Source organism: Antechinus flavipes, chromosome 1 (assembly GCF_016432865.1).
Source record: "Antechinus flavipes isolate AdamAnt ecotype Samford, QLD, Australia chromosome 1, AdamAnt_v2, whole genome shotgun sequence".
Classification (NCBI taxonomy): domain Eukaryota; kingdom Metazoa; phylum Chordata; class Mammalia; order Dasyuromorphia; family Dasyuridae; genus Antechinus; species Antechinus flavipes.
Window position 1 is genome coordinate 582,644,352 of NC_067398.1, and position 27,857 is coordinate 582,672,208.

At 35.4% G+C, this 27,857-nt stretch overlaps 1 protein-coding gene across 1 annotated transcript in view; it reads left to right on the plus strand.

Annotated features, from left to right (window-relative positions):
* The window catches only part of MATN2 (matrilin 2), a 217,176-nt gene that overhangs the window by 19,951 nt on the left and 169,368 nt on the right, over positions 1 to 27,857 (plus strand). The window contains exon 3 of the mRNA XM_051974444.1: positions 17,897 to 18,072. Within this exon, the coding sequence (XP_051830404.1) occupies positions 17,897 to 18,072 (176 nt within the window). The remainder of the gene's footprint in view (positions 1 to 17,896; positions 18,073 to 27,857) is intronic.

Here is a 27,857-nt window from a genome sequence, read left to right on the forward strand (position 1 = left end):
AATTCCATTGGTCCTTACAACAATTCTGGGAGGCAAGTGATTTATCTGAATTTTACAGATGAGAAAACTGAGGCTGAGAGAAATTGAGTGATCCTGACATAGGATCCAAACTCAACTCTTTCTGACTGTCTGGCATTCTACTAATTTCTTTCCCTCTCCCTTTCCTCTCTCTTCCCCCGTGTGTGTGTGTGGTATGTATGTATGTATGTGTATATATATATACCACATATATATAATTATCTCCTTCAATGTATATCCCTGTATAACCTCAGTTATCAGTGCTTTCAGAAGAACACTACTGAAGATGATTAAAAATGGCAAATGGCAAATGTTTTGCCTTTTCCCTCTAATGAAAATCACAGATATTGAGGAACTGGGAAGCCAAGTTAATAGAAGGGTCATCAGGTTGAGGAGATGGTAGGGGAGAGGATGGAAAAAAAGATTGTAAACCAAATGTTACTTCTTTCCTTAAGTAATTGTCAGCTTCTCATACTCTTCCTTCAAAATATTTCCTCCATTTCCAATGCTATGCTTTCCAGTATATTCACTTTAAAGCATCCCTAATTTATTAAAATTCCCTTCCTAAGACTTCATTTGAAGAATCTGAGTTTTAATCTGTTGGCCTATGGACTGTGTTGTTTTCCATGATAAGAGGGGTGTGTGTGTGTGTGTGTGTGTGTGTGTGTGTGTGTGTGTGTGTGTGTGTGTGTTATAATCTCTTTAGTAGTTTGGTGAAGCCTATGGACCCATTCACAGAAGACCGATTTTTAAAAACTGAAGGAAATGCTAAATAGAGATCAGGGAAAATAATGATGTGTTGGTGGTGTTTTGTTTTGTTTTCTTATTCTAGTTCTTGGTTCCCCTGAAATGTCTTCACAGACCCATGAATACTGATCTGGGAGATCCTATGAGAGTACCCTCTAAAACCTCAATTAAAATCATGAGATCCCATTTTTTTAATATATATATGACTAACTTGTTATTTTGCTGTACAAAAAGAATCGGACTCTTAAACATTGTACAATTAGCCTGTGAAAGAAATAAAAAATGCAGGCAGGCAAAAATATAGGGATTGGGAATTCAATGTAATGGTTCTTAGTCATCTCCCAGAGTGGAGATGGGTGTAGCTGATTCATTTCATTACTGCTCCATTGGAACTGATTTGGTTCATCTCATTGATGAAGATGGCCAGGTCCATCAGAATTGATCATCATATGGTATTGTTGTTGAAGTATATAATGGAGATCCCATTTTGATACATTACCTCTATATAGTCTCCTCAGCTTCAGCTCTGAGTCCCTACTCAAGGGAGTCATCTAGTAAAGTTTTTTTTTTTTAAATACCAATATATTCCTGATATAGTTCCCATCTTGTCATTCTTAATCTTTTCCTTGAAAAAGCTGAAAGTTTTAAATCATAGAATCATAGAGTTGGAAGAAACCATAGAAATCATTTAATTCTGCCTTTATAAATGGAGAAACTAAGGAGTAGTAAGTGACTTTTCCAAAGTCACAAGACAGGTGACAGAACTGCAAATGGAACTCAGGTCTTTTGACTCCTGTCCTAGTGGTCTTTCTACTGTAAGAAATAGTGTCCTTAGTGGGTATATTCTTCTTCTTCTTCTTTTGAAACAATTTTATTTAAAATAAGTTTGTTTATTTTAAAATTAATTTAGAAATGTTATTGAATTTTATTTTAAAAATAATTTTGGGGTTAGCTAGATGGTTCAGTGTATAAAACATCAGCCCTGGAGTCTGGAGGAGTTGAGTTCAAATCCAGCCTCTGACACTTAACACTTATTAACTGTGTGAACCTAGGCAAGTCACTTAACCACGACTGTCTTGTCAAAAAATATTATTAATCTCATCATATATTAAGATAGTATTTCCCCTGTCCAATTATTTAATTATTTATTATTATTTAGGACTTGGTATCCAGATTCCCACATAATGTCAAGGACAGAAGGAAGGAATTAGGGAGACCCCTTCTCTCAGGGTCTCATTTGTCACATTTATGAAAAGATTTGGCTGAACGACATGATTTTTCTAGGGTTTTTTCCAAATCTCATAATGCCTTAGGGTAATATGGGTAGTAAAGAAGGCTTTTTGTTTCTCTTTAATTCATAAAGAGGACTAGTGACATCAGGAGGGTGAAGTCCTGACTTGCAAGTAAATTGAATGTATCTAAGATAGAGTTGTGCAAAATCATCAACCTCACTTTCTCTTCTAAGTCATTCAGTCCAGTAGCAAGACATAGGTCAGGATGATTCAGTAAGGAGAACTGGGATTTGTAAGGAAGGCCAGGCATATATTCCAACTTTAATTTAGCCATACAGATTTTTATTTGAAAAGAAGTATCACTAAGGACTCCAAATGTAATAGTAGAGTTGAGACTTGGATTCTAGTTACTTAATATCTGCCTTAGTTTCCATCACTAGAAAAAGGGCATGACTATAGCACTTACTTCCCGAGGTTATTGTGAGGGCCAAATGTGATAATATTTGTAAAATATTTAGTACAGAGTCTGGCACATAGAAATACAAATATCACTTCTTATCATTAATATTAGTTCCTGTTCTGCCACTCACTTGCTTCTCAAAGTCAGGAGAATAGAAATAGTATGGTACATTTCAAAATATTGGATTTAGATTGGGAAACCTGGATTCAAATCTTGACTTTGTCACTTAATGCCACAGACTGTCCTTAGGACAAGTCACTCAGTTTCCCTAATTGTAAAATGAGGGGATTATTAGATAAATGATCTACAAGGTTCCCTTTAGAGTCCTGTGATTGTTATTTGAGTGTACAGAGAAGTCTAGAACTTTTATAGCCCTAAAACTATGATCTAGTCTAACTCTTCAATTTTACAAATGAAGAAACTGAACCCCAAAGAGATTAAAGTAAGGAAGGTTATGTGCAATTCAATTTCTGCTCAGAATAATGCTTTTAAATTAATTAATTAAAACACATAGGGTTACAAAGGAAACCAATTAATTATATTGAAGTAAAGTTGTCAAGTATTAAAAAAAAGTTTATGGATCTTAAAAAGCCTTTGATCTAATCTAGGCCTTTCATTTTACAAGTGAAGAAACTGAGGCTCAAAGAAGGGAAGTGATTTGACTATTTAATGCTTAGAACTGTAGTACTTAGGAAAGATCAATAATTAAAAAATTAAGAATGAAAGGCACCATAGTTTAATTACACAAGACCTGGACTTTGACTTGAAAAACCTGTTTTGGGGTCTGAGCTCTGCCACTTTCTGGCTGTGCAATGTTGACTTATCTGAGCTCTACTTTCCTTATTTGTAAAATGGGCATCATAATTATGAGGCAAGAAGTTATTATAGAGAAAAGAGTATTATGTATGGAATTAGAAAAAATTAGAACAAAAAAGTAGAATTAAGAGACGGTCCATGTCTATCTCTCATTATTCTTGTGGGAATCACCATTTCATTCTCCAGCTCATATTACAGAGAAGAAAACTGTCAGACAGGGTTAAGTGACTTATCCAGGGTCATACAGCTAGTTAAGTGTCTGAGGCTAGATTTGGGCCCAGGTCTTCCTGATTCCATGCCTGATATTCTATCCATTGTCACACCTCACTCTATCCTTGACTAACTGTGCTCTGGGGCAAATCACTCACGCCTGAACCCTAATTTCTTGGTTAAATTGGCATAATAATATCTGTCCTGTCTGTCTCATATGACTGTTGTAAGGATCAATTAAGCTGTTTAAAGAACTTTGGATACTTTCAAGTGCTATATAAATAAAAACTAATATTATTAATCTTTGGCACATAAATGGGCCATAGAATCTTAGACTTTGAACTGAAACAGTCCTTAGAGAACTTTTTTGTGGGGTTCAGTTTCTTCATCTGTAAAATTAGAAGGTGGGATAAAATGTCCCCTGTGTTCCTTTCCATCTCAGACTTTCTGATTCTGCACTCTACAGATGAAGTCTAGTGAAAATATTGGCTGGCAATCAAGAGAAGAAAAATTACTAACAGTGAAATTGAAGATTTCATAAAACAAAAATCCCTGTTCTGTACTCATGTCCCTCAGAGATCAATGAACAGTATCCAAACTGAATTACCATGTGCTTTATAGTACAGTTCTCTTCTCATATTTGTGCTTGTTCAGTCATTTCAGTTGTGTCTGACTCTTTTGACCTCATTTGGGGGTAGTTTTCTTGGCAAAAATAATGGAATGGTTTGCCATTTTCTTCTCTAAGGTATTTTACAGATGAGGAAACTGAGACAGAGTTAAATGACTTGCCTGCAATCACACAGCTAGTAAGTGTCAGAAGCTGGATTTCAACTCATGAACAGGTCCTCCTGATTCCCAGCCCAATGCTCTATCCACTATGTCACCTAGCTGCCCTTTCTCCTCATATACTGGTATGGCAGAGGTTGGTGGTGTTCAATTGTTTCAATCATTTCCAATTCTTTGTGACCCTGCTTTGAGTTTTCTGGGCAAAAATATTGGAGAAGTTTGCCCTTTTCTTCTCTAGCTCTTTTTATAGATGAGGAAATTGAGTTAAGTGACTTGTCCATCATGTATCAAGTTTTCCAAACTCCGGGTTTGGTAGTCCATTGTGCCACCTACTAATGATTTGCTGTAACAAAAGAGCCCTCCTCAGATGGCATACCCCATTGGTACTACAGTCAGAATATAAGCTTTTTGAAGGCAGGGACGCTTGTTTGTCCCATATTTGTATTGAGAGTTCCTGACATATAATAAATGCTTAATAAGTTCTTATTGACTTGCCATTCACTCCTTCATTGATGAGCCATTGTAAAAAACTATATGAAAGATAAATCCTGAAATAGCATATCAATCAATTAATAAACATTAATTATGTACCTATATGCTAAACTACATGATGTTAAACATCAGGGATACAAAAAGAGGCAAAAGATAGTGTCTATCCTCAAGGAACTACAAGCTAAAGGGGGGAAAACATGCAAACAAATATGAATAAATCAAACCACATAAAGAATAAATTGGAAATGATTAAAAGAAGGAAAGCACTGAAATTAAGAGGGATTGGGGAAGACTGTCTTTAGAAAGTTCATATTATGCAATTTGTAAGAAAATTGTTCAGCTGAGTTTCTGATCAGTTTGATGGTGACCTGGGTGATATAACTGCAAGGCTTGGACCTTTGGGGGGTATCCTAGGAACATTTTTCTCACCCCCAACAGGAACTGATGACATTTTGTTGCAGAAGCCCATGGCAGAAGTTGATATGTGCTTGCATTTAGCCTAAGAGGGTAGTTCTCAGACAATATTCCTGAAATCCAACCTCTTGTGGAAAAGAGTGGAAATTTTAAATTCCCTAAGCACTGTGATCTTGGAATCTGACTTTCTGGCCAGAAAAAGGAGATTTTCTGGACAACACCAGCCCAAGAGATAGAAGCAACTGGGTCACCAAGAGATGCCAAAGCACGTCATGTGTGTGTTTCTCAGCTCCAGTTCAAGAGTTTTCAAGTTCGAGAGTTCAGGGATTGGACGTCTTAGAAGAGAATTTCCTAAGACAGTATGCTTTGTGGAAAAAGAAAATCATTTACATAATTCCTGTGCAGTATCTTGCTTGGAGAGGAAAGTCAGAGAGCTACTCAAATGGTACAGGTTGAAGAATTGCTTATTCAGCAGCACCCATGTTTATTTTCCATTGGGAATCCAAACCAGAGGCAGCTAGTTGGCACAACAGATAGAGTGCCAGATATGGAGTCAGGAAGACCTGAGCCCAAAGCTGGCTTAAGACATTTAACTAGCTGTGTGACTCTGAGCAATTCACTTAACCCTCTTTGCCCTGGTTTCCTCCTTTGTAAAATGAGCTAGAGAAGGAAATGGCTATTCTCATAAGAATATTGAGCAAGAGCTGGAAGGGACCTCAAAATCAACTAGTCTAATAATCTCATTTCACAGATAAAGAAACTTAGGTTCCAGGAGATTAAGCAGTTTGCCCAAAATCATAGAGTTAATGAGCATGAGAGGCAGGATTTTAAGATGGGTCATCTTACACCTAAGTCAGAACAGTTTTTACTATGACATGAGGGGGAAAAGTTCCTGGAGAACTTTTAATGTGTATGGGAAAGAGGGATTGTGCATGTCATTGTTTTTCTGCTGCCAATTGTGTGCCCTTCTAAGAAGGATGGTTTATAAACGTTTGGCTCAGCTTAGTGCCAATGGAAAATGTGGTACCTATAATTTCTTCTGCCAAAAATCCATTTCATATAACAGAAGTAAGATATAATGAAGTAAAATTCTGGGATCTCTAAGCATACCGAGAAGGTCATTAAGAAACTGCTTTGATCTACATTCGGTCTCCGTAATTTTTCTCTTTGGATGCAGATGGCATTTTCCCCTAAATCTATTGGAATTGTCTTGAATCAGCACATTGTTGAGAAGATCCAGATCTATCACAGTTGATCATCATATAATTTTGTTGTTTCTGTATACAATGTCCTCCTGGTTCTGCTTACTTCATTCAGGATCAGTTCATGTAAGAGTTTCCAGGCTTTTCTGACATCCTGATCAAATCATTTTTTATAGATAATAATATTTCATTACATTGATATACTATAATTGCTGGTCTCCTGAAGTATAAATAATGGGACAATCACCCTAAGAGATTGCTTGTCAACTACGAATTGCTAAGAATAAAATAATCTGTTTTTAGGCCTGGAGGTACCAAACTCATCCCAGTGTCTTTTTTTTTTTTTTTTTTTTTTAGAGTGCAGAACCTGCACTTTTTGACTCACTTAATTCTGCTTGGGTTAGCCTGCCTGATTTTCACTCCACAGCACAAGATGTATCTTGCTGAATACTCCCTGGTCTCCACCCACCCTATCTTGACTCCTATTGTTGTCTCATCCTATTAAATTGTAAACTCCTTGAAGGCAGGAAATATCCATCTTTTTATTAATCTTATCCTTAGCATTAAGCATGCCTGTCATACAACAGATGTTTAATAAATGTGTTTTGAATTGGATTGAAAATAGCCATATACAAAAAAATAACAATAAATGAGTCCTAGTCTCCATTGATCTTAATATGGCTCTAGTCTATGATATATATCCAAGATAAAGAAAGGGACCAACATAATGAAGTATGGTGTATAGGAAAGACTATTGTATTTTGAATCAGAGCAGGTGGATTTTGAATCTTGGCCCTTTTCTTTACCACTTGTGTGACCTTGAGCATATTATTAACTTCCCTGATCTTCACTTTCCCCAGCAGTAAAATTAGGGAGTTGAAGAGTTCTAAATCCTATAATCACATTATTAAACTTTCTAACAATTAAATACATAATTCTCACATTATGTCTTTTTGTATCTTGATTAATTTTTATATCTCTGGCCTGTCCAAAAAAGCAAGACCAACATTATCAGTGTTATTTGTAACTGTCAAAAATAATCAAGCAGCAGACATTGATTGAGCACTCACTGTGTACTAGGCATTATGCTAAGTGATGGGAATGCAAGAGCAAAAATGAAATAGTCTTTGCCTTTCAGGACCATGCATTCTGTTGGAGAAGACAACATCTACAAATCTATATAAATACAAAATAATTTGGAAAGTAGAGGAGGCACTAGCAGATTGGGGAATCAGGACAAGCTTTATGTAGGAAGTTGCAGTGAGTTTGAACTAAGCTCTGAAGGAAGCTATAGATGCTTTTTTAAAAAAATTATTTATAATTTTTAGAATAAAAGAAGCATTTTCATAACAGTATAATAATTTGTTTGCACATGAAATAAATCTATTATGTACAACTTGCTATTTCATTTAAATATCTCAATAAGTTATCATGTAATTTCTGTTGTTTTCTTTTTCTTCACTGTTTCTTTCCCTCTCCTTGCCCTATGGATGGATTTTTAAAAAGCATGGGTAGGGGCAGTTAGGTGGCATAGAGGATAGAGTACCAGACCTGAAGTTAGGAGGACCTGAGTTCAAATCTGGCCTCAGAGACTTAACATTCCCTAGCTTGTGACTCTGGGAAGACACTTAACAAGAAGAAGGAGAAGGAGAAGGAGAAGGAGAAGGAGAAGGAGAAGAAGGAGGAGGAGGAGGAGGAGGAGAAGGAGGAGGAGGAGGAGGAAGAAAGAAGGAGGAGAAGGAGGAGGAGGAAGAAAGAAGGAGGAGAGGAGGAGGAGGAGGAGGAGGAAGAAAGAAGGAGGAGAAGGAGGAGGAGGAGGAAGAAGAAGAAGAGAAGAGTATTTCAATATTTTGGAAACCCCTGATTTTATCAGTGTGATTATTTCCTCTAATTATATGCATTGCAATCCTTCTATTATTAAATTTTTTGAGATATATGCTATTGGAGAAGATTTGACATCAGCCAGTGGTCAATCCAATGATGAACTAGACTGATTTCCCTAACTACCCACAATTCAATGCTGACCTTGTTCTCAACTAGGTGGGTTCAATGGATAGAATGCTGAACTTGGACTCAAGAAAACCTGAGTTTAAACCTAACCTTTTATTAGCTGTGTGACCCTGGGTAAATCATTAACCTCTATTCTCTTTTTCTTTTCTTTTTTTTTTATTGAAACTTAATTTTTAAAACATATACAAGGATAATTTTTTACCACTGACCTTTGCAAAACCTTGTATTCCAAAATTTCCTCCTCTTCCTCCTCCCCTAGATGACAAGTAATCCAATATATGTTCAACATGTTAAAATATATGTTAAATCCAATATATGTATGCATATTTATACAATTATCTTGCTACACAAGAAGAATCAGATCAAAAAGGAAAAAAAATGAGAAAGAAAATACAATTCAAGCAAATCACAACAAAAGAAATGAAAATGCTATGTTGTGATCCACTCTCAGTTTCCACAAATCTCTCTCTGGCTGTAGATGGCTATTGTCATCACAAAATCATTGGAACTGGCCTGAATCATCTCATTGTTGAGCAGAGCTACGTTCATCAGAATTGATCATTTTATAATCTTGCCATTGCCATATACAATGAAATCCTGGTTCTGCTCATTTCACTTAGTATCAGTTCATGCAGCTCTCTCCAGGCCTCTCTGAAATTATCCTGCTGATTTTTTCTTCCAGAACAATAGTATTCCATAGCGTTCATATACCATAATTTATTCAGCTATTCTCCACTTGATGGGCATCCACTCAGTTTCCAATTTCTTGCCACTACAAAGAGGGCTGCCACAAACATTTTTGTACATGTGGGTCCCTTTCCCTCCTTTAAAATCTCTTTGGGATATAAGCCCAATAGAAACACTGCTGGGTCAAAGAGTATGCACAGTTTGATAACTTCTTGAATATGGTTCCAAACTGCTCTCTGGAATGGTTGGATTCATTCACAGTTCCACTAACAATGTATCAGTGTCCTAGTTTTCCCACATCCCATCCAACAGTTGTCATTATCTTTTCCTGTTGTCTTAGCCAATCTGAGAGGTGTGTAGTGGTGTCTCAAAGTTGTCTTAACTTGCATTTCTCTGATCAATAGTGATTTGGAGCACTATGACTAGAAATAGTTTCAATTATCAAATGGAGAATGAATTCTTATTAATTTGAGTCAATTTTCTGCATATTTTAGAAATGAAACCTTTATCAGAACCTTTGAATATAAAAATGTTTTCCCAGTTTATTGCAAAGCTAACATCTCTAATATGATGTTGAACAGTAATGGTGATAGTGGACATCCTTGTTTCACTCCTAATCTTATTGGGAATGGTTCTAGTTTGTCCCCATTACATATGATGCTGGCTGATGGTTTTAAATAGATGCTAGTGATCATTTTAAGAAAAAGTTCACTTATTCCTATACTCTCTAGTCTATTTCCTTCCCCTCTTCCCCCCCCCCCCCAAGCAATTGGAGTTAATAATTTGCCCAGGGTCACACAAGGAAATGTTAAATGTTTGAGGCCAGATTTGAACTTAGGTTTGCCTGACTTCAAGGGCTGGTTCTCTATCCACTGCACCACCTAGGTACCCCCCTCTCTAGTGTTTTTAATAGGAATGGATGTTGAAGGGACACTGGTACATTGTTGGTGGAATTGTGAACACATCCAGCCATTCTGGAGAGCAATTTGGAATTATGCCCAAAAAGTTATCAAACTGTGCATACTCTTTGATTCAGCAGTGTTTCTACTGGGCTTATACCCCAAAGAGATACTAAAAAAGGGAAAGGGACCTGTATGTGCCAAAATGTTTGTGGCAGCCCTGTTTGTAGTGGCTAGAAGCTGGAAAATGAATGGATGCCCATCAATTGGAGAATGGTTGAGTAAACGGTGGTATATGAATGTTATGGAATATTAATTTTCTATAAGAAATGATCAGCAGGATGAATACAGAGAGGACTGGCGAGACTTACATGAACTGATGCTAAGTGAAATAAGCAGAACCAGGAAATCACTATATATCTCAACAACAATACTGTTTGAGGATTTATTCTGATGGAATGGATCTCTTCAATAAAGAGAGCTAATTCAGTTTCAATTGATCAAGGATGGACAGAAGCAGCTACACCCAAAGAAAGAACACTGGGAAATGAATATAAACTGCTTGCATTTTTGTTTTTCTTCCCGGGTTATTTATACCTTCTGAATCCAATTCTCCCTGTGCAACAAGAGAACTGTTTGGTTCTGCACACATATATTGTATCTAGGATATACTGTAACCTATTTAACATGTAAAAGACTGCTTGCTATCTGGGGGAGGGGGTGAAGGGAGCGAGGGGAAAAATCGGAACAGAAGTGAGTGCAAGAGATAATGCTGTAAAAAATTACCCTGGCATGGGTTCTGTCAATAAAAAGTTATTTTTTTTAAAAAAAGGAATGGGTATTGAATTTTATCAAATGCTTTTTCTGCATCTATTGAGATAATCACATGACTGTTGTTAACTTCTATTTTTTTATCTATAAAATGAGGTTAATAATAGTGCTAACTTCCCACAGTTGTTGTGAGGATCATATGTGATAATAATTATTTTTGTTTGTTTTTTCTTCACTAATGTTTTATTTTTCCAAATACATATAAAGACAGCTTTCAAAACTTATATTTGTAAGACTTTGTATTCTACATTTTTCTCCCTCCCTTACCTCCCCTCTCTTCAAAACAGTAAACAATCTGATATAGATTAAATATGTTCAATCCTTTAAACCTATTTCCATATTTGTTATGTTGTGCAAGAAAAATCAGACCAAAAGGGAAAAAACCATGAGAAAGAAATTATTATTTACATTATTGGGAAAAACCAGGCCCTTAACAGTTGGTCATCACATAATTGTTGTGGTTGCTGTGTACAAGGTTTTCCTAGTTCTGCTCACTTTACTCAGCATCCGTTCATGTAGGTCTTTCCAAGGCTTTTCTGAAGTCAACCTGCTCATCATTTCTTATTGAACAATACAACAATATGGAGCATTTCATATAGCTCCATGTCACTACAAAAGGGGCTGCTACAAATATTTTTGCACATGTGGTTCTTTTCCCTTTTTTATAATCTCTTTGGGATACAGACCCAGTAGAAACACTGCTAGCAGGTATGCACAGCTTTATAGCTCTTTGGGCATAGTTTCAAATTGTTCTCCAAAGTGGTTGGATCATTTCATAGCTCCACCAACAAGGTATTAGTGTTCCAGTTTTCCAACATCCCCTCCAGTATTTATCACTGTTTTTCCCTGCCATCTTAGCCAGTCTGAGAGGTATAAAGTGGTACTAACTAAAGTGGTGCTATTATTATTCAAGTTATTTTACTTTAATCTGGCAGAACCAGTCAGATCATGTATTTCATTGTTAATGGAATCTTAGGAATGGGTCTTAGGCTAGACTGGGGTAAACATTAATAATTTCTTTTTCTTTGATTTTTTTTCATTTCTTCATTCATTCATAGCCTTCTAGAACACAGAGCCATCACTACATCACGAAATATCAAAGTAGTAATTCAGTGGAGAAGAAAATAATTAAAATAGACTTTCCAAACACTTTGTGTTGAGAGTTTAGTTGCAGAAGGGTATTTTGCTGGTTCTCCTGATCTATGGAAAGCTAGTTTTAGAATCAGGAAGCTGGGTTCATATCCTACCTCTGACTTATTTGTATAACCTTAAAAGATTTCTTAAACTTCATAAGTTTCAGTTCCTTGCTCTGTAATATTAGGGAGTTTGAATTAAGTGGCTTTTGAGTTTCCTTATAGGACATCTAAGTGGCACATAAAGTGTCCTGTGTAAAGTTAGGAACACTCATCACCCAAGTTCAAATCTGACCTCAGATATTTATTAGCTATGTGACCCTGGGCAAGTCACTTAACCCTACTTGCCTCAGTTTCCTCATCTGTAAAAGAAGTTAGAGAAGGGAATGGCAAACCACTCCAGTATTTTTGCCAAGAAAATTCCAAATAGGGTCACAAAGATTTGGTGAAATGACTGAACAACAAGCTTTCTAATAATTACTATATTATGTTGTATTCCATACATATCTCCCCTTTACCCCCAATGGAATGTAAGCTCCCTGAGGGCAGGGAATGTTTCCTTTTATCTTTGCATCCCCTCCACTTAGTTGACTACCATCCTCAGAAGATACTTCCTAAGCCTTAGATGGATAGATAGATGCATAAATGAATGCTGTTTGTTTTATATATGTATATATATATATATATATTTACAAGAGATATGCATGGGTAATTTTCTTCAACATTGACAATTGCCAAACATTTTGTTCCACTTTTTCCCCTCCTTCCCCCCATCCCCTCCATATGGCAGCTAGACCAATACATGTTATATGTACAATTAACCTGTGAAGGAAATCAAAAATGCAAGTGAACAAAAACAGAGGGATTGGAAATGCTATGTAGTGGTTCACACTCATTTCCTGGAGTTTTTTTCTCTGGGTATAGCTGATTCTATTCATGATTGAACAAGTGGAACTGATTTGGTTCATCTTATTGTTGAAAAGAGCCACATCTATCAGAATTGATCATCATATGGTATTGTTGTTGAAGTATTTAATGATCTCCTGGTCCTGCTCATTTCACTCATCATCAGTTCATGTAAGTCTCTCCAGGCCTTTCTGAAATCCTCCTGCTGGGATGTATGCTGTTTTGCTAGAAACTGGCTAAAAAACCTCCAGTGATTCTTGAAATGATCATAAGACATGGAACATGTGCAGTGGGATCTGTTTTAGTAAGTGATGATTAGCCATCATCCAAAAAATATATTGGCCACACATACTGTCAAGTAACTTGAGTATAGATATGATCTTAAATGGAAATGTGGCAAAAGAGATTTGAGCCTGAGAACATGTGGAATATATTTGGGAATGAATGATCATTGCAATGAATATTTTTTGGCTACTAGGAAGAAAAACTGCAATAAAATAAGCCGCATATAGATAACAATAACAAATAATTATGGTATCAAAAGTTGTAAGACGATTAATGTTGCAGTGATTTGAATATAAACAGCAGATTTAAGAACAGGGAAAGGATATACATTAAAGCAGATCTATCCCATGAAAAGCAGGATTTGTCCAGATAACAAAAGAGCAGCTCAGCATTATTGAGGCAATTTTTCTAGGCAAAACTTATAATAAAGAAAGGAAAAAACTACATCAAGGAATCCCATCAGAATTTTCTATGTTCATCATAACCAGATAAGATTCTTTAAAACACAATCCACTGTGCTGTGAATAAAGTACTGAATTGGAGTGAGAATAGCCGAGTTTGAATTTTGTCACTTACTAGCTATATGACTTTGGGAAAATCATTTAATTTCTCTGGGTCTTAAGTTCTTCAACTAATAAAATAAGGGGGCTTTTGGATTGAGGGATCTTTAAGGCACTTTCCAGCCTTAAATCTGTGATTTTAGGATTCTGTAAACTGTAGCATTTTTTAAAAATGAAATACATTTTTATTACTTTCAAATGTAACTTGAACTAAGGTAAAAAAATAACTGCCAAGGAAAAGTTCCTACCCAGATTTGCTTTAAAATGCAAATAAGAATCACATGTGGAATCAGTTTTTCCTTCTCTTATGATTCTTCCCCTACCATGAATAAGGAAGAAAAAGTAGGAAATTGATTGTTGATGGATGGGTATGCTAAACAAAGCCCAGCAATTTTGCGGCTGGAAGTACAATAATGAAGACAAGAACTAAGACACAGATTTAAGGCAGAAACCAAGAGTGATTTCACCTACTTTTTTTGATCTTTACCCAGGTTAATATGGATGGCAAGTTGGAGCACTGTGGGGTGTCAAGTGAATCTCATCTCCCAATTCCACCATTCTTCTTCAGGCTTGTTGAATAGATAGATAGGTGAGAAACAGACTGACAGACAGATAGATAATAGATAGGCGATAGATGTAAAGGTGATTGATAAATGATAGATTGATAGATAATTTGTTTATTAGGTTCTTACTATGAGCCACTACATGGGAATGCAACTATTAGCAAGAAAGATAGTTCATGTCCTCAATAAACTAGTGTTCTTCTTTTGAATTTTTATTCATTCTGAACTTAAATACAAAAAGACAAAATAAAAAGAACAATTCCATGAATATAGCACAACATAAAAAGAGGAGTTGATATAAAACCATGAATATTCATTTCACACGTTCCTTAAAAAAAACAAACAAACAACTATTTAATAAATATTTCATGGTTTGCAAAGCTACCCTGCTTTTCTATGCTTCCTTCTAATTTTCTTTTGCTCTCTGCTGTGCACTTTTTTCCCCCTCCTACCCCACCTGAGAGAAGGCCACCATTAGACACAAATGTGTGTGTGTGTGTGTGTGTGTGTGTGTGTGTGTGTGTGTGTGTGTATCTCCATACTATACATATTCTATTTATGAGTTCTTTTTTTCTGGATGTAGTTAGATCCCTTGTAGTTATTTTGAGTATTTGTAATACTTAGAGATTCAAAGTTGTTTAATAACAATATTAGAACAATATTGTTCTTACTGTGTACAACATCATATTGGTTCTGCTCATTTCACGCTTCATTATTCTGTGCAAGTCTGTCTATGTTTTTATAAAATAAACTAGCTCATCATTTCTTATAAGCACAGTAGTATTTCATCATATATCACAATTGGCAAGCCATTCTCCAATTGATAGGCATCTCTGAAACTTCCAGTTCTTTGCCACCAAAGGGAGTTGCCATAATTATTTTAGAAAATATATGTTTTCCTTTTTCCCAAGTCACTTTGGGAAGCAGATCTAATAAAGAAATTGCTGGATCAAAGAATATACACAATTTTATAACTCTTTGGGCATAATTCCAGATTGTTCTCCAAAATAGTTGGTCAGTTCACAGTTCCACCCGTTGTGAATGTGTGCTAGTTTTTCCACATCCCCTACAACATTTGTCATTTTCTTCTTCTATCATTTTAGCCAATATTTAATTTGTATTTTTCTAATCAATGGTAATTTAGGACATTTTAATATGACTACATACAGTTTTGATTTCTTCATAAAAAAACTACCTATTCATATCCTTTGACCATTTATAAATTGGGGAATGACTTGCATTCTTATTAATTTGACATTCTTTATAGATTTGAGATAAGAAATTTTTATCTGAAAAACTGTATACAATTTTTCTTCCAATTTTCTCTTTCCTTTTTCATCATAGCTTCATTGGTTTTAGTTGCACAAAATCTTTGTAATTTAATGTAATCAAAATGATCTCTTTCATATCCCTAGTACTTTCTATCTTTTGTTTCCTCATAGGAAAGGACTTTACATTGTTATTTATTTATTTATTTATTATTTTTTATTGAAGCTTTTTAATTTTCAAAAAATATGCAAGGATAATTTTTCAACCCCCCTTCTCCCTATCCCCTTCCCCTAGATAGCAAGTAATTTAATATATTTTAAACATGGTAAAAATTATATAAATCCAATATAAGCATACATATTTATACAATTATTTTGCTGCATAAGAAAAATCAGATCAAAAAGGAAAAAAAATGATAAAGAAAATACAATTCAAGCAAATCACAACAAAAAGAATGAAAATGCTATGCTGTGATCCACCCTCAGTTCCCCAGTCTTCTTCCTGGACTCATGATCACAAGATCATTCGAACCGACTCGAATCATCTCATTGCTGACAAGCGCCATGAAGGACTTGGCATTCTAAAGAGAGAAGAAAACATGTAAACAAGAGCTGGAATAGGAAATGGTAAAAGTAGTTGGAGAAAAATGGAAAAGTCCACATAGTCAGGAGTGGACTCCTTTAAATTGTTTGAAGAGATATATACAGACAATCTGAAATTTAAAGGAATTGAAAAAATTTCTACCCCAAAATCCATATAGTTGGCTGAGTTTAGTAACTTTAAGCTAGAACAGAAAAAGTGTGAGTCCAAGAATAGATATGATTATCTTCTTGGGACCACCTGTCTGGGAATATGTAGATTGAAAAGGCACAACTTTTCATTGCAAAAAGAGATGCCCACAAATGTCTATGTATGTATACCTTCACATGTATGCCATAATTGTATGTATCTCATATATGCCTCTTCATGCTTATTTCTTGATAATATGTTACCTACATGTATGCTCCTATATATGGACTCCTTGGTCATATGTATATTCTTGTATGTAAACTTCTTTATAAGTCATGCAATTACTTATGGGAGAGCATATTTGTGCGCAAATTTGGGGGAGGGATCTTTTCTTGCTCTGTTTTATTTTACTAAGCTATACTATGATTTAACTTTCTGTTTTAATTGATTAAATGTCTTTTGCTTTTTATTATTTGTTATATCTGCTACATTAAGGGTCAAAGTGAACAAACCACTGGGGCTCTTGAGCTATGATTGAATGATTATTATAAATGCCTTCAACCAGGAGCAGCTTTCTGGAGGTTTCCATGTAAATGGGTTCCCCAGGTACCACACTTAAATGACTAATTTCCTTACCAGGACTTTTTTTTTTTCCCATTTTTTTTTTCCCCAAAGGAAAACTTCAGTCCAGTTCTGTATTCATGTGATTCTGACTTCTTATATTAGTAAGATTCTCATTCATCAAGTTTCTTTTATATTCAATTGTGTCTGTTAGCTTTTTATTTCGGCAATAAATATTTTTAAATACACTTGTTGAATGTCCAATTAGAATTTAAACTCTTTACAAATAGGGATTGTTTCATTATTTACACTTGTATCCCCAAGGTCTGGCCTTAGTAGCTGATGAATAAATACTTATTGATTAATTAGTTTTCCTGCATTAAAATCATGTTGGTATGGTCCTCCATGTTGCCAAGTACCTCTTGCCTTCCCATTCAAGGAAATCTGTTCTAGCTACAAAGTAGGAAAACTAAGATTTGATAATGATAGTGAGACAACTATTCTATCAACTTCTCCATTAAGACCACTGTGAATGCTGCAACCCAGGACAGCCCCTGTACCTATTCTTTGATAATCTTGTAATTAATCATTTGCCTAACTTAAAACATTCAAAGGGAAGAACAGTTGTCTTCTTAAACAGCTATTCTCTTTCCAGATCTAAAATTTAAAAGGTAATGATCCTAAAGTCATTTGTGCTATTTTATAATAACCCACTAAACAAGATTTAAAAAAAATCTTCAGCATTTGTGGTTAAAATGGCAATATGAAAAGTCCAGCAAAAACATAAATAAATATTTTCATGTAATTTTCTTGTTACTGACGGATTAAGTGGTGAAAAATTTCAACTATGAAGGTCACCTGCCTACATCTATGGGGCTTGGGGAATCCTAGAAGACCATCATCATTAAGAATTAGGGATTACTTCATCTAAAGCTGTTAGACTTTCTTTGTTGGTTCAACATACAAAGGGCATTTTAAGTATCCGTGGCATGTATGTAAAGAAGAATAATTAAGAGTTGGCAGAATTACAACACATACCAACAATTTACTCAGAAAATTCAGCTTTTTTTCATTTATTTGTTATAGGCTGGCCTTGGTGGTTGTTCATTTGACTCTTGAAACGGAGAAAATGATGCTGGCCTGCTGTCTTTTGTTCTTTGGACAAATCCTACTATTCCCTGCTGAGGCCAGGGAGAGGCACCTCCCATGGCCATTGTCAAGAGGAAGAAATTCTCTGGCCCATCCCCAGACTGCTTTGCTTGGTAAGTTATTAACTATTTATCTTCCAGCCACCTGCATCTGTGTCTCCTACCTCAACCAGAATGTAAGCTCCCTGAAGGCAGTGATCCCTCTCGCCAGCTTATCCCCATGTGGCCTGATCTTGAAGCTATTCTCCATCTTGGTCTCTTTATTTTGGAACCTCTCTAATTATCAGTGTCCTTCCTGAAATGTGTCAACTAGATTCTAACAATGAATAAATGAAAAATTCTTAAACAAACTTTTCTTGAGCCTTAATACCTAGCAAAGTACTTAATAAATGTTTATTGAATTGAATTTTCCAAGAAAAAAATAATAGGAAGGGATGATTAGCTAGACATTCTCTTTTAGAAAATGTAAGTTCCTTGAGGATAGAGACTGGGATATTATCTTTCTGAACACAGTGTTGAGCACAATGCTTTATATATAGAAGATGGTTAATAAATACTTGTCGAAAGCAAAACCAGGAATAAAGACCAAGAAGAGGAAAATTCTGTTATTTGGTTGAGTATTTATTATGGAGGAAGCACTTTTACAGATTGGTGATGTAGTTGTAGTTTAGTCATTTTTCAGTTGTATCCTAGTTTTCATGACCTCATTTGGGGTTATCTTTGTAAAGATGCTGGAGTAGTTTTTTATTTCCTTCTCCAGCTCATGTTACAGATGAGAAAATTGAGGTAAACAGGATTAAGTGACTTACTCAGATTCATATATCAATCATTTAGATGAATAATTCAATTCATATACCAGATCTGAGACCAGATTTGAACTCAGAAAAATAATTTTTTCTAACAATTTCTGGGTACACTATCCATTTTGGATGTACATTGATATACTTAGAGTAGTGGATAACAATAACAATGAATCTAGAAAATAATATTAAACATCTTCACTTAAAATCTAAACTTAATATAGTTTTGTTACTTTGTTCCAAGTTAAATATATAACATAAGGCTTGCATTAGAATAGGCTATTGTTTGATTAATCTTAAGAAGAATTTTTTGTGAAATTATTTTGATCACATCTATCCAACATATGTATTAATATGCTTTCCAACATAATATGGTTTGGGAAAGTAACAATACTAAATTCATAGCAAAGTTCATTTGGTACTTGGAACTGAATCCCCAAAGATAGGGACTTATGGAGAAGATTATCTTATTTAATTCTCATGATAACTCTAGGAAGTTATATAGTACTGATTCTACAGTAAATGCCATCATTTCATAGAATGTATCATAGACTTTAAAGCTTTTTAAATGTCATCTAGCCTAACTCCCTCATTAATAATAATAATAATAATAACAATAATAATAGCTAACATTTAAGTAGCATTTTAAAATTTGCAAACCACTTTACTAATATTATTTCAATTGATCCTTATACAACAACCCTGAATAGTAGGTGCTATTATTGGCCCCATTTTGTAGATGAAAAAACTGAAGCAGACAGAAGCTCAGGATCACAAAACTAATAAATGTCATCATCTGGATTTGAACTCAACTCTTTCTGACTCCAGGTTTGGTACTCTTGCCACTGTACTACCTAGCTATCCCAAGTTGAATGCAACTCTTCCTGCCTTCAAGAGAACTAATGTCAATCAGTCAGTAAATTATTAAGCACCTACTATGTGCCTGGCACTGTGCTAAGCAGAGAGAATACAAGGAAAGACACAAAATAATCCCTGTCCTTGAGGACCTCATAATTCAAAGGGAGAAGCAATATGTACGAATTTCTATGTACGAATAAGATTATATTCAGGATTAATCGGGTATAGTCTTAGAGAGAAAGTGCTAGAATTATGTAGAGGTGGTAAAGGCTTCTTGTAGAAGATGATATTTTAGTTTGGACTTAAGGAAAGGCAAGGAAGCCAGTAGGAAAAGATGAGGAGAGACAGATTTCCAAGTATGGGGACATAGAAAGCCTAGAGAGGAATGATGTAAGTTTGTGGGGCAGAGAGGAAAACAGTGTCATTGGATAGAAGAATAAGTACATGGTGAGGAGAAAGTGTAAGAAAGCTAAAGCAGTTAGAGAGGGAAAGGTTATATTTGAATGTCAGAGGATTTATGGAACTTTGAGGCAGGTAGATCCACCAATCCTGGCTTGAGATGATGAAGCTCTGCATCAGAGTGAGAGGTAGTGTTACAGGAGAGAAAGACCCATATTAGAGAAATGTTGCAAAGGTGAAGTCATCAGGCATTAGCAACAGATAAACTATGAGGGATAAGAGATAAAGAGAAGTTGAGAATGATGTCTAGACTGGGAAGATGATGTCACTCTCAACAGTAATAGGAAAGTTTAAAGGAGGGGAGGTTCAGAGAGAAAGAGGGTAAATTCAATATCTTACCTGTTAGACTACTCCCTCTTAGTCTCCTTTGTTGAAATTTTGTCCACTAACCATGGGCATCCTCCAAAACTCTGTAGCCCTTTTCTAATGGCTTTTATACTACTTTATTTGATGATCTTATCAGCTCTGATGGATTCAAATCTCATCTCTATGTCGATAATTCTCAGACATACATATCCAGCTCTAATCTCTCTCCTGACATCCATTCTCCTATCTCCAAAGTGCCTTTTGAACATCTTAAACTGAATGTTCCATAGACATCTCAAAATCAACATTTTAAAAACAGAATTCGTTATTTTTATTTTTTTCTCAAATTCTCCATTCTTACTAATTTTCACTGTCAAGGGAATCACTATACTCCCAGTCGTCCAGGCTTATAACCTAGCTGCCATCCTCCATTTATCAGTCTTTTTTACTTCCTATATCTAATCAGTTGTCAAGCCATGTTAATTCTACCTTCCCAACATCTCTCCAATATTCCTCCTTCTCTCTTTGACACTGCCACCATTCTGGTGCAGGCTACCATCACCTTACACCTGGACTATTGCAAGTGGTTTTCTGGCTGGTCTTCTTGACTCATATATTTCTCCATTCCAGTCCATCCTTTACTTAATTATCAAATTAGAGGTAACTAGTGGTGCAGTGCTTGTTGGACTTGCAGACAAGAAGGCCTGCATCCATATTTAGCCTCAGATTTTTACTAGCTCTGTGATCCTATGCCAGTCAGGGTCTACCTTGATTCCTTCATTTGTAAAGTTGGAATAAAAGTATATACCTCCTAGGATTGTTATAAAGATAAAATGAAATAAAAACATTTTGTAAATCTTAAACTTAGTTGTTATTGTTATTTAATTGATTTCTTATAATGCATATCTGACCTTATGTCCCCTATTCAATAAATTCCAAAGATTTCTATTACCCTCTACATCAAATATAAAATCTTCTATTTAGTTTCTTAAAGCCCTTTATAATCTGGTCCCTTTCTACCTTTCCAATCTTCTTCTCCCTTAATTCCCTTTCTTTCCCTTCCCCCTCCTGAATACTCTGTGATGCAATGACACAGATCTCCTTTCTAGGCCTTGCATAAGACACTTCATTTCCCAACTCTGCATTCTCTTTGGCTGTCCCCCTGGCTAGAATTCTCATCCTCCTCATCTCTGCCTCCTGGTTTCCCTGATTTCCTTCAAGTCTCTAATTAAGTCTTTCCTTTCACAAGAAGCCTTTCCTGAACTGCCTCAACACTAGTGCCTTTCCTCTATTGATTATCTCTAATTTACTTTGCATAATCTTGTTTGTACATAATTTTTTGGAGATCATATCCCCCATTAGATTGTAAATTCCTTAAGGGAAGAGACTATCTTTTGACATTCTTTGTGTCCTCATTGCTTAGCACATTGCCTAGCATATAATAAATGCTTGTTGACTTGACTTGGATTCAGAAAGACTTTAGTTCATATTTTTCCTCTTAATGCTTACTAGCTCTGAGACTCTTATCAATTGACTTTGACCTCTCTGAGATACATTTTTCTTATTGGTAAATTCAGGTTATAATATAGGTTAATATCAATATGATAGTACTTACCTCAGAGAGTTTTTTGTTTGTGAGACTTGAGCGAGATAATGTCTGTTAAATATTGCAAACCACATCCAGACATTTTTTTCCATTACATTATATCTGCCATGTCATCCTAAAGCAAACTCCAGATCTTTGGCTAATGAAGAATATCTATAATAACAAAAACCTGGAAACAAATTCACGGGGAGCTGAAATGGAGATGTTACTGTTTTTAGGGAAAGAAGAGAATTTACAAAAGCCTGAATTTTACTATGTTGTTCCTATACACACACACACTTTGTTTATTCTCCATGAAACAGAATACAAGGAAGGAAATACTACCAGCCAATCTATATTTATTTACCTAAGCACCCATTATAGGTGCCAGGCCCTATGCTAAATACTGAAATCACCAAGCCACGACTACCTTTGTAGGCACTATTTTTACTTCTAACTCTTCAAGCTTGAAAAAGGGTCTCGTTTCTCTAAGCCTGTTTGTTTTTCCTCTTTTTGTGTTTGATGCATTCCAAATGTTCCACAGATTAGTCCTCAAATTAAAGGGAGATGGCTAGAAATTGCTCTCACTATGTTTACAGAATGTTCTGATGTGTGTCTCATTTACTTTACAGCATGTAAAAGTAAAATGCAGAGTGTAAAACTGAGTAGAATGGTCATAATTATGAGTAATCAATCTGCACTATTACAGCTATTATTTATTCTTTTCTTTGCATTTCCTATTGACTTATTTCAGGATTTTTATAGCTTCTGGATGTTGGTCAAAGTTCCAATGATAATTTGCAGCTGGCATTTGAAAAGAACACATAGGAACAAACAGGGCAGGCATTTTTGTACTTCTGAGAAGTAACAATAGTCAACAGCTCCATTTTGAGAGATTCCAGACGTGTGTTTTTACCACAACATGGTACAGTGGATAGAGCAGTGCTTCTGGGAATCAAAGAAAATCATTTAAATTTCCTGGGCTTCAATCTGTTGGGGAAAAAATTTTAAAAGAAGGAATTATTGAAGTTTGAAGTCCTTTCCAGTTTTAGATTGATTATCCTCAGTGTTTCTAATCTGGATGGAGAAATCCTAGTGTGGGAATTCTTCTATAGGTACCAAGCAGGCTCGTATATGGTATAAGGACTTAGAAAAGGGATTTATCCATTGTGTGAAAAGTGAAGCTTGAATCCAACTCTGATTGTCCTCAAAGCTACGTTCTAGCCAATCAGCTACATGGCTTCACAGGTATATTGTTGTTATCATTGAGTTGTTTTACTCATGCCCAACTCTGTGCCCCTATTTGAGGTTTTCTTGGCAATAGGAGTGATTTGCCTTTTCCTTCTCCAACTCATTTTATAGATGAGGAAACTTAGTCAGGCAGAGGTGAAGTGATTTGCCCAGGATCACATAGGCAAGATTTGAAATCAGAAGAATGAGTCTTTCTGACTCCAAGCCCAGCATTCTATCCGCTGCACCTACCTAGCTTCCCAAGCACAGTTACGTAACATTTCCCAAAAATAAGTTCTCTTAGCTGATCTTTACAACCACCTTCTAGCATGAGTCCTAAGGGTATTATCATCTCCACTCTGCAGATAAGGAACTAATATTCAGAGAACCTAATTGAGTCATGGTCATATAGCTAATTAAGTATCCGCAATTTGATTCAATTCAAGGTCTGTCCCTGCTTCCTCCTTCAGCCATACTGGAGCTGCCTTCTATTCTCTCTTTGATGTTTATATTATGATATTAACTAGGTGAATGTCTCATAAGGTTCCTTTGGTATTTGGAACTAGGATCTTATAAAGTGATTTTTTTTCTAATCTCATAAATTATTTATTTATATGAAGAATGGAATGGTGAAAAATAGAATCAGGGAATTAAAGCTGAAAATGGTTTAGAGTTCCTAAGGGGATTAAGACTAATCCCCTCCTTTTACAGATAAAGAAACTGAGGCCAGAGTGATTACACATAGGGAATTAAGTGAAAGAAAATTTCTGGGTTTAAATACAGATCCTCTAACTCTAGGTGGAACAATGGATAGAACTTGGCTTGGAATAAGGAAGATTCATCTTCCTGAGTTTAAATCTTACTTCAGACATTTATTAGCTGTGTAACCCTGGACAAATCACTTAATCCTATTTGTCTCAGTTTCCTTATCTGTCAAATGAACTGGAGAAGGAAATGGCAAACCACTCAAAGATGACAAACCACAGTCTTTTACTATTATATACACTAATTTCTGAATATAACCCTCCACTTTCTTCTACTCAGGAAATTTCCCTTTATAACAAAGATTTTAAAAGAGGTGGGAGACGAGAGGAAGAGAGGAAGCAGTTCTGACATTATATGTGGTGTTCTATACCCATAAACTGTAACCTCAGTGATAAAGGAGAATTTTCTCTCCTCTTCTGACCCAAATTTGCTCATTATAGTTTCTCAGCATTCAGTTTCATTTTATTGTTCTTTCTGGACATATTGCAATCATTATGTATAAGAGCAGATAGATGGTGCAGTGGATAGAGAGCTAGATCTGGAGTCAAGAAGACCTGAGTTTAAATCTGGCTTCAAATACTCATTAGCTTTGTGACTGAATAAGTTAGTTAACTTTTTTGCCTCAATTTTCTCATCTGTAAAATGATCTCAGAAAGGAAATGGCAAACCAGGTCAGTATCTTTGCCAAGAAAACCCCAAAAGAGTCAGACATAACTGAAATGACTGAACAGCAACAATCATGTATTCCTGATTTTACTTACTCATTCTGCATCAGTTCATTTAAATCTGCCCAAGTTACTTTGAAATTCTTCATATTCATTTTTTCTTTTGGTCTATTAATACATACTGTACCTTTCTGAATCTCCATTTCCTCATCTGCAAATGAATACTTGCTCTATTTAATTTTTAAGGGTTCTGTGAGAATCAGATGAAATATTATTTGCAAAATACTTTGTAACCCTAAAATACTTTATACATCGGAACTCTGAATTTTTGTTGAAACTGAGTGTCATTACATGAAGATTTCTGCATAGGAAGGTAGAAAGGCTTTCTTGCTATAAAGGAAAGTTATTTGTGTTATTCAGATAAATTTCTCTATTTCCTGAAATCTAATATAAAAAATGTAATTTTTTTCTTACATATTGCTGAAACTTCTTAAAATAATGTGTTAAAAGGGTTGGTCTCATTAGGGAATTAATATCCTTTTGCTATGGATTATATTTTGCTGTTTCCAGCAGTATTTTTGACCAGGTTGCTAGTTATTAACATTTCTTGGCATTTATGAATGGGATCTTAGTCCATTTTCTCTAAAGCAAATCTCTACTTCACAAAACAACATCCCACATTCAGGGGCTCAGTGGAAATGCCAAAGGTCTTTGGGAATGAAAGACTGACATATTCTTAAGCTCAAGGACAACAGACCCATGTTGAGACCAGTCTTCCACAGCCTATGATGCTACTTTTCCATCGTTAGAATTCATGCTTCTGAGTCCTCTGCCTAGCAACAAGATGGGTTTAGTTTCAGATCATAGGTTCATAGATTTAGAGTCAAAGGGACCTTCCAGATCATCTAGCCCAGTCCCCATATTTACAAATAAATTAAGGCCTTGAAGGCTTTTGGCTTGCCCACATTCCAAACTCCAACTTCATTATTTTTTCCATTTGTATCATATTAAAGTTAATGAAAGAGGCAATACAGCGTGGTAGAAAGAACATTGGATTTGAAGTCACCAGACCCAAGTTCAGATCCTATTTCTTTGTACTTAATCTTCTTAGGCCTCGATTTCCTCATCTGTAAAATGTATTGGAATGTTCATGTTTGTTGATTTTGTAACAGGAAAAAGATTGCCTGTTGTGATGAACTAAGTTGGCTCCTTTACAGGTAGGGACTATCATTTGGTGAGGATATATCATAATGGCTTCTGCTGTAGTACCCCAAGATCTTTATACTCTTTTGAAATAAGTATTCTTAGTAACCATATTTCCTGCTCAGGTGGTCATCTAGTTTTGCCCCTATCTTAACCACAAATCTCCTCTACAAGAGTCCCAACAGATGATTGTCTAGTTTCTGCCTGAAAAATTAAAGTGACAGGGAGCCTACTGTCCACTGAAGAAGTCCCACTTTTGGATGGAGAAATAAAGAAAAAAAGGAAAGAGAGAAGAGAAGATAGGAAAGGAAGGATGGAGGAAGGAAGAAACAGGGAGAGGGAAAGAAAAGAAGGAAGAAAAGGAGGAAGGAAAGGAAAGGAATCATTAGATCTATCTTTAGCAAAGAAAAACCTCTAATTAATGTAGCAATAGTTGAAGTCCTCTGTTATTTTAAAGAAACCTTTTTTCCCTTTGGTGAATTGAAATTTGTTTTCCCATCATCACCTCTTGGTCTTAATTCTTTCGACTGAGGCCAAGAAAAGCCAATCTAATCTTGCTATATCAGACTATATCTTTGTCATGCTCCTTCTCTGTCACAAGTTTTAAGATGACCTGATTACTGCCTCCCTAAATTACTATCACCTCTATTTCACTAATTAATTCTTCCTTATTGATGAGAATTAAATCTATAAGATCTCTTTCCTTTGTCACTACCTCTATCTTCTGAAAGATGATGTTATAAGAAGGTAATCACTCAGTACATATTTAAGAGCCTACAATATGCTAGAGCTCAAACCAAAGAATGAAACACTCTTTACAGAAACTTACCTTCTAACAGTAAGAGACGAGTTCATATATATATATATATATATGTATATATATATATATATACACACACACATATATACATACATATCTATACATATATATCTACATACACATAGAATAAATAGAAGAAAGAAAAGAGGAGGAAAGGAAAGAAACAAAGGAAAGAAGTTAGAAAAATAAGGGGAAAGGAAGAAGGAAACAAAATAGAAAAGAGAAGGAAAAGAGAAAAAAAGAAGATAGAAAAGAAAAAGAGGGGGAAAGAAAGAGAAAAATAAGAGAAAAGAAAAAACAAAGGGAGGGAGAAGGGAGGAAGAGAAAGAAGAAATGAAGGAAAGAAAGAAGGAAGGAAGGAAGGAAAGAAAGAAGGAAGGAAGGAAGGAAAGGAATCACCTCAACTTTTAGCAAAGAAAAATCTCTAGTTAATGTAACATTAATTAAAGTCCCCTGTCATAATATAATATGTCATCTATAAAATGGGGATAATAAGAACACATACCTTTCAGGGTTTGTTGGGAGAAATAAGATAATATTTGTAAAATACTTTGCAAACCTTAAAGCACAATATAAATAAATGTTAGCTATTATTATTCTTTCTATGTCATACATGCTGACTTCTGTGGCATTTGGTTAAGTAACTATTATTTTAGAGTCTAAAATCTATATTTTTTCTTTTTTTCCTCTTTCTTTTCAGTTAAAGCCTTTAATCAGTCTCCTGCGGCAAATACCTTCTTTTTGAATCTTGATTAGATATATTGCTAACTTTGACCAAAAGTCCTTCACTTCTGAATCTGAATCACTGTCTGAGATTTAGATGTTCTCAGTGAAGGAATAATAGATAAAGCTCTAAGAGCAAAGGGATGCTCCAGAAGATGTAAATATAAAGAGAAAAGGACAGAGGGTCAGAGGTGGAGCCTTGCTAAATACTCATTGTCAGAGGGTAGAAATAAAGAGAGGAGTTCAGAAAAAGGATAGTTGGAATGGTTACAATTCATTAATATATGAGAGAAGCCAAGGGAGGGAAGATTTTCAAGAAGGGAGATATGCTTGGTGGGGCAGGGAGGTAGGGAAGGTCAGTAATTCCAAATGCAACAGAAAAGTCAGAATACATGGATTTAAGGAAAGAAACGTTTTGAACCCATCACAGTAAGGAGCTGGCCAAGGAGTAGATGAGAGGTGAATAAGATTGCTGGGCAGCAGCC